Raw genomic sequence first — 8,555 nt, 5'->3', positions numbered from 1 at the left:
TAAAAACCATTTTCGCTTAAATAAATATGGCCGCACAGGCTTGCCAACATTATTTGAATGCCAGTATTGTTCAAATCGTTTTTACACAGTACATAACACACTTAAACATTTTTCCGCTTCTTGTTTGTAATTTCATGTTTATTAATAAAATACCTTCCATGTTACTGTTCGTTCAAACAACCATATAAAACACTCATGTGTTAATTTTAAGTTAATAAAACATTCACTCAGTATCATCACTGAGTAACTCAACACTTTGATAGCTATACAGATCTATAAAATTGTTATAGCGCTAACCGGGATATGTGAATGGACACGAATTGTAATATAATTAAATTGGAAAATTATAATTTTTTTTTAAACTATTATAAGTAAAGTCAAAAAAAAATTACAGAATCCCAGAGGAACAATGTTTTGAATCAAATATAATTCACAACGAACATTTATATCCCATTTATGAAAACTATTAATATTGGAACATCACGCATCGTATGAATTCCTTAACACATCTTGGACTGACGCATCAGAGCTCGCGTAATGCATATTTTCATTAATAAGTCGCAGTTTAAGCCTGATGTGTGTTCAACGGTGGCACATACAATAGCTGTGCCAGGTTGGAACGAGCGTAACGACCTCGTTGAGGCGCTCCGTGCCCCGGACGACCCCATAGTGATGCCCACGTCGTATGATGCTGACGAACGCTCTCAGCTGAGTCACGACGCTTCTCCTTACAGAAGACATGTATTGTAAGAAGAATAAATGTATATACTAGAATAATATAGTCACTATATAAGCATAATATAGTTTAAAAAAGGTACGTGGCTCTAACCTTAGATATTACTGTTTACAGTATACAAGAGCAAAATATTGTAAATATCAATAAAAAAGACAAAGAAAGAGAAGAAAATTGAAAATAAATACATATCTCATTAATAATTTGCGTTATAACATAAAAATTGTAAAACTTGAATGTTTCGAAAAAATTTTTCAATATATATATGTATATTATAATAAGCAATACTTTTATAATTTTTCCTACTAACAACAATAAATTTATATTAATTCTGCGTTATTATTGATGCAATAAAAATTTATGAGAATACATTTATAAAATAATTTACGTAATATATAAAATATAATATCCACTCACTTCTTTCTTTTCACATTTTACTCGCATTTGATGTTTTAGTTCTCTTAAATATTCCATATCGAGAAGCTCCCTCCATCTGAAATTTATCGAAAAGCAAAAAAAAAAACATACAAATAGGTTAATTGCATGAAAAGTTTCTCTTTATTATTATACCTAGTGGCTAGGAATATCAGTTTTATATTACTGAAGCTAAGCAAAGCCAATCTAAATAATAAATTAGACGGCATTTTCAATTTCTTTTGATACGTAACCTGTATCGACTTTGAGTTACAACATTACAATATTACACAATCAGGTCGTCCTAATTATTAGCCACGTTTTGAAATATGGCTTTAAAAAATGAGTTATTTTGGTATCGTTTAGTAAACTTATAAATAGTGTCCCAATATGTGGTGAGATACAATTTCATCATAGATGAAGGAGCGCTGAGTGAACGATTTGATAGTTGATACAAGAAATTTACACATTTATAATTAATTAGCTTTTATTTCTATTCTAGGACCATTAAAATACTTCTACTACTATTATAATCTAACGTTATCTATCAAATACATCATTAATTATAATAATTTCACAAATTACCTAAGCACGTTCAGTTGTTAATTGCATTAACATTTTCGACAGGTTAACTTACTCGCAAGTCTGTTCTGGGGGTCGTGTGACGTCGCTCGAGGGCAGCGTTCGGGCTCCGACGCGTCTTCGGCGTGCTAGTAAGGGAACTAGTTCTATACCGCCGGTAACACGAAGTATAGCTTCTTCTGGCGTCAGTTTCTTTTCATCACCATTGCCATCACTATCCAGTGAGCGTTTCACTCTATCACCGTTTGATAATCTCTTCACGAATTTCGGTTTTTGATTCCTGTTTGCTTCGGTTCCGTATATTTCTCTGACATCCTTTTTATTTATGTAATTACATCTTCCATGGTTTGTGTTCGATTGTTTTCGTATTTCTGGTAGATGTGATACACTGGATGGCTTTATATTCTCTTTGTTTGCGACTTCATCGGTTTTCAAATCATCGTCTACTGCCTTTACTTTGGGTAAAGTTAGGGACGATTTTTTACGTTTCTGGTCGCTTCGTATTTTGTTGAAAATTTCGTTATCCGTCCAACCCTATCATGATATACAAAGAAAGAACAATATTAAATAAGGTCAATGATATAATCGATATTTATTTGGTTAGTGTTACCATAGACTTTGAGAAATTTAGTCCAATATTTCGAGGATTCCTCCAAATTGTACCACCAGGGCCAGGTTTACCCCACGGTCCGTCCATGGTATGCTGAAAGTTATATACATAAGTAGTTTATTGTCAAACATCAATATACTATATATTATTACCATTTTGCGTTCGTAATCCAAATTTCTTTTCATCTCTTCTTTTATAGCTCTCTGTCTACTATCGACCATATCATCTGGAACCAGAAATTATTTAATTGATGTTTTTTTATTTACCTACAAACAAACAACTGTACTTCTTTGCATTTTATGTATTGCACTAAAATAAATGAATTCTAATAAGGTGTTTTTTAATGTAAGAGAAGGTAATTAATTGTTAATTAGTATTTTCTAACTTACCCAATATTTTTCTATACTCTTCTTGTTGATGGGGTGATTTTTTGTATCTGATGTCGTTGTCAACTGTTTGTCTCAGCATCTCCGAGTAACATAATTGAGGGTCTTCACGGAGCCGGATCGGAGTACGTCGCGAACGAAGACACCACCGTCGACAAATGTCATGAGCTGATACTCCCTTTAATAAAAGAAGATCAAAACATTAAAATACTTTAATGTACTACTGAAGATTTATATGAGTAAATGTTATTGTGTATGAAATGTGTAGTAAGACTTGAACATTTTACATAAAGTATTGCCTTAACAAGAACTTTTTCAAATGACAAAAGTTTTTATGGTGCTTGTTTTATTTGTTACAAGAAGAAATAAGCCTTCGAAAGAATTTCATGCTTAAGATACTATCCAGTATGATAAAAACTTGTTTAGAAACCAATAAAGAATAGATTTTTTTTAAAAAGGATGCCAGAATAATTATCGGCACATGAAAAGTCAAAGAAATCTGTTAAAAAAATGATGGCACTTCCTAAGAAAGAGATTTTATATATCCATGTTCCAAATATAAATGATGGAACATATTGTATACATTTTGAAAGAAGATTTTCTCTTTAAATTGATACAAAATGGACGTTATTGACAACCTCGTAATTTCCAAGTCGGTTAAAAGCTGTTCATAAACTGGTATACATTTTTCATAACCCCAGGATAGCCATTAACACACATAGGTTATGTCATCCTCGTACATCGGTCACGCATCGATCTCACGGATCGTTTCGTACGCAACTTGACCCTTGCCTTATTCAGATATAGCTTTTCATTATTATAAAATTGTATCATCAAAAGCCCCGCGGCTTTTAGATGCGTTAATTTTTTCTGACAATATCGATTTAACATCCGTTATGTAACGTTTTATAATTAAAAATATTAAATGTCACGTAAGAATAATGTGATAAATTTGACGTTGTAATTATTCATAGTTATCGTTTATGTGATTTACTGTAAATTATTACACATATTCTTACGTATGTATATTTAATACAAATCGTTAATATATATTACAAGCTATCTTATTTGTCAGGGTTATATTACAAGAGGGTAATATTGAGCATTTAAATGCTTGCCTTGAGTTCATCTTCTGGGTATATACCAACAGCTCGTAAATCCCCATAACGTACGCCTCGCGGATTGGGCGCTCCGCCGCCGGCGCGACCCCAGGGCTCGTAAGAAGCCAGCTCTATACGAGCCTGAATCGAAAGATTAAATATTTTTTACACTTTCATCCTAAGCAAAATTGTAACAAAATTCAAACTTAATTTCATATATTTTTTTAAATATTCAACAAATTGAAATGTTGAAAGATAGTTGTAATGAAGATTCTAAAATTGCTTTCTTCATTCTATAAAACTTGATAAATACTTATTAATAACTGTCTAATAACAAAAGTTTTTACGACGTTTCATTAGTTAGAGGAAAAAAAGAAAGCGCTCTCACTACATATGAATATATTCAGCAGAAAAGTTAGGAAGGTTGAAATTACCTCAAAACACGAATAATAATTAATAAAAATATATAAAATGTTTCAATTAATCAAAAGCAATGTTTTAAAAATTTTAATCACATTGAAAAAAAATATTGAGCTTTACAGTTTATTGTTTAAGGGAAATAGAAAATTCTCTAACTTTTTAAAGCACACGCATTCGCCGCAAAGAAAGTGACAATGGAGCGTTCAAACATAATATGCAGTAAATTATATAAACGCCTCAAAATAAAATAAACATCGGAGTAACAAAGGGAAAACATCTAACATATAGTAAACACATACATAGCAGCGCGTGGAACGGGGTGCGGCGAATTTTAAACAATGTGATTTCATACAAGGTATGTCGTAACGCAATAAATGTGAATACATTCTGTATCCTTATTTCCTCCAAGTCTGTACTGATCATTATCGAACTGTCGATATGTGCCTCACCAATACTAATAAAGGTAATGAATGTTCCACATTCCTGACATTCGACGTACTCTTAAAATTAAAATTTTTATTATGAACATTAAATGTCACACGAAATTAAATTCCAAATTACATTACTTTATTTCATAATCTTCTTATTTCTATATAATATAAATAAAAAAATTGTATTGAAAAATTTTCTACGACTGTCTCCGCTCTCATGAGAAGCCATAAAAGTTTATATATTGAAAATTTTTGTTCAATTAATTTTTGCCCTCTAGTCACTAGATCTTTTATACAAAATCATTCTTTACTTAGACTAAATTTGATTAAACAATTATTATAACATTTGTATCGATCACAAAAAAATGTGAATGAAAATAATATTTTTGGATTACTACGGGTTTTTTTATTATTTATAAACATACGTAGCTCCGACGTTTCAGTTACATTGCAGCAACCGTGATCACAGTTAAGTAATAAGTTAACAGAACCGTCGTAATTTGCTGGCGATTTCCAGTCCGCGTAGTAATCCGAAAATATTCGTTTCATTTAAATTAATAATCGCGAGTCTTAGATCTCATTGAAAAAAAAATGTGAAATTAATTTTAATGACATTTAGGCTAAATACGTTTTAGGTTCTAAAGGCGTAGTTCGTTAACCTGTTTCTGTTGCTCAAACTTGTCTTTAAGTCGTTGTTTCTTCCTCTCTCTAGCTAGTTTCTCTCCTTCAGCCCGAGTCTGCTCTGCCCTCAATCTCTCTCGAGCTCGTCTTCTCGCCGATCCCGAACTTGGCGCACTTAATCTCCTACAAATGTTTACACAGTGCAGTTTATTATGTAAATGTTTGCTTGATATACGATCACTGATATCTATTAATGTTATATATTTCAGAAATCAACAGTAGTAATGTCAATACATTTATTTAGTTTCTACTCTTCAATGCTACCAACCTGACAAAAAATTAAATACTGTGTTAATTTAAAAGAAATTAATAAAATTAAATTTAAACGGCCTACATAAGTTGTCAACTGCACTATTATTTATGTTTACGTAGCTGAGAATATTATTAAAAGCGACATTTACATTTCTTATTAGTTTTAAATATTTAGAGTTGTCGAAAACAAACAGCATAGTGACGTTATTCTAAGACTACCAATTACAAGAAAATTAACAATCACACCTAGAATATTGGAAGGCATTTCATTTTTTCACATTTCAAATCAATAAACTCTGAGGTAGCTCTCTGTGATAGTAATCAAAATTTCACCTTACCTTCGTAATCTACGCGAGCTCAAACTAAACATTTATGTAACACAATAATAACTTCTTATGTACATAATACATATAAATTATGTTCAATTATTCAAAGATCTTATTAGAAATCAACTCCCTTTACTTTAACTCTTCGAGTTTTGGAATACAACTGCGTTCTTGTTATACTGAAATAGGTACGATAAATGAAAGGCACACGCTTCAGGAAATGTTTCCATTACCCTACTTATGGGGTATTTTTTCTGTAAGTATTAATTTTTTTTTTCGTAATATGATAATTTTTTTTATTGTCCAACAATAAACGAGTCTTTATACCAATTCCATCCTTTTCATAAGCAATCAATTTCAATGTTATATATAATTTGAGAATGCATTTGGATAATAAATTATTGCTCGTAAAAAGAGTGGGCACTAATATTTTTCAGCATATCGATCTATTTTTCATATAAGTTGGATATAACACATAAATTCAAACGAAACTAGGCAACATTACTTGGAAAAATAATAATATAAGATCCACCGCCTACCAAAATAGGAAGCATATGCAACCATAAGCAGAGAGATTTATTTTAAATCCAATAATTATGATAAAACATTCAAATAGCAACCCTAAATTATAACTAATGTTCCTTATTGCTCAGCTATAATAATAACGCCTGAACGATAATTAATTCATAAATATGTCAAGGTGTCAATAATCTGACAACCTTTACAGAAACAAATAACTAACGAGACGCTGTCTGTTATTGTAGACAGGGAAAGAATTTTGTCAAAGATCTATTTATTTTATAAATAAATCACAAACGTCCGTTTGTAAAGTTGTCGTGGATATTAGAAATCTTTTATATAAAGGATGTAATGCGAATATTTAAAATTCTGGCCAACGGTTGTTGACTGATTAACGTATGTACATAAGATAGATTTTTATTTCTATTTGGTAAAACAGCCAAACAATACTGCTTCTAATCACGATACTTTATATAAAAAAATTATGAGTAAATATGTTCTCATAAATTCATTTTTATTATCATAACCATAAGTAAATATATACCTATAATACATCACGGTGATTAAACCGTTGAAATAATTGAAGTGTTAAAAGCAACACTGACGGCGAAGTGACTTTTGGTATAGTATTAAATAATGTGCTTTATTACAGCATAGTAAAGATTTAATTTGTTTGACACATTCTAAAACGGAGGTCTCATTGGAAAGGGTGTCTAAATTTTCTATGTCATTTAACAGAAGGTATTCGTCCTAGCGGTGCCTGTCTCGGTGCGATCAATATCCGCAAACACGCCACATTGTAACATCGTATACTTAAACCGAATAGCTTTTGGGTACCTCAGCATTGTTACCGATATACTGAATCATTGCAAATCTATTCAACATTATATTCATTTAGAGTTTATGTTTACTTTGACAAAATAAATGAATTACAGGTTCATTGTGGCTACTTGAATATAAAAAAAATATAATTCAATCATAAATAAGTGAATTTTCATCGTTAATTTAGTTATTTAGCTCTTGTTTGTTTATTTGCAATATATATTTCGACTGAAACAAAAAATATTACTCCGTTAGTGTCCAGCTCTAGGTTGAACTACTGAAGCCCTGACGAACAATATTTTCTAGACGCTCTTTAGATCAAACGTCGAAGCTTACTATGATAATAACGAAAGGTATTAATAATTTTGTGATTGCTGTATGGGGTTTAGTGCTTACCCATCAATAAGTCAAGCACTTCATGTGGTAAACCTCAAAGGAAAATTTCCGGAGGATGAAAACACATTTTTGTTTTTGTCATTTTATAAAAATGTTCTTCAGACTATGATAATTATATCTCATCATATTTGAATGCTTACTTACTCACTGATCGTCAGTAATATATACCAGTTTAATGTTTAAAAATGTTGACGACTAGTCTATAACAGATGTGTACTGGTAGAGTGATCTTTCAGATCGTTAAAAGATCCTGTGATATAACATTTTAATTTAAATCTCATCGACAATTGATTAATTAGTAAATTATAAAAAATACGTAGTCCCACATCGAAAACCTTAGCGACGCTGAGAGATATCAGGTTATCATAGAAATATATTTTTTACAACATTATTAGAGTACATGATTTAGTAAAATCACATATCTATCTGAACATCACTAAAATTCAGCCAAGTTCTCGTGTAAATCCAGCTTGTTTCTTGACATTTTATAATTCCTTAATGCAAACTCAGTTTTCATCGCCTTTCCGGGAAATGAGACGGGAATTTCCACTTACAGACAAAGATTTAACGGCTATTTTATACAACCTTATATTTTATTCTTGAAAAAATTATATCGACACTTGGATATTATAAGCTCACACTTACTTAAACTTTTTTAGAGCGTTATATGTGACTATCTGTTGAAATGGAATCAAATAAATTTAATTTGCCATTGCCTCCATAAAAACTATAGTTAATTAGAACAAAAAAAAAGTAATTAATTTAATCGAAAATTAAATACTTCCATGAAATAGCTATTGAATTTTGTTCCAAAAAAAAATATTAAACGTTATACAAAAACATATATAAATATATAATAATAAAATAAAAAATAAAAACCACA

The 8,555-nt window shown here is 30.7% G+C and overlaps 1 protein-coding gene across 1 annotated transcript; it reads right to left on the bottom strand.

Annotated features, from left to right (window-relative positions):
- Positions 1–388: 388 nt before the first annotated feature.
- Positions 389–6,071, bottom strand: LOC116766834 (uncharacterized). The gene is made up of 9 exons (XM_032656959.2): positions 5,948–6,071; positions 5,336–5,480; positions 3,844–3,966; positions 2,729–2,903; positions 2,492–2,565; positions 2,340–2,432; positions 1,785–2,263; positions 1,151–1,226; positions 389–727 (listed from the first exon to the last, which is right to left on the bottom strand). The coding sequence occupies exons 1-9, from the start codon at positions 5,977–5,979 to the stop codon at positions 566–568; spliced, it is 1,359 nt and encodes a 452-aa protein (XP_032512850.2). The 5' UTR covers positions 5,980–6,071; the 3' UTR covers positions 389–565.
- Between the last annotated feature and the right edge of the window lie 2,484 nt (positions 6,072–8,555).

The sequence above is a fragment of the Danaus plexippus genome, chromosome 10 (genome assembly GCF_018135715.1).
Source record: "Danaus plexippus chromosome 10, MEX_DaPlex, whole genome shotgun sequence".
NCBI classification, from domain to species: domain Eukaryota; kingdom Metazoa; phylum Arthropoda; class Insecta; order Lepidoptera; family Nymphalidae; genus Danaus; species Danaus plexippus.
The sequence above is the reverse complement of the archived record's forward strand: the minus strand, read 5'-3'. Positions and strand labels throughout refer to the sequence as shown.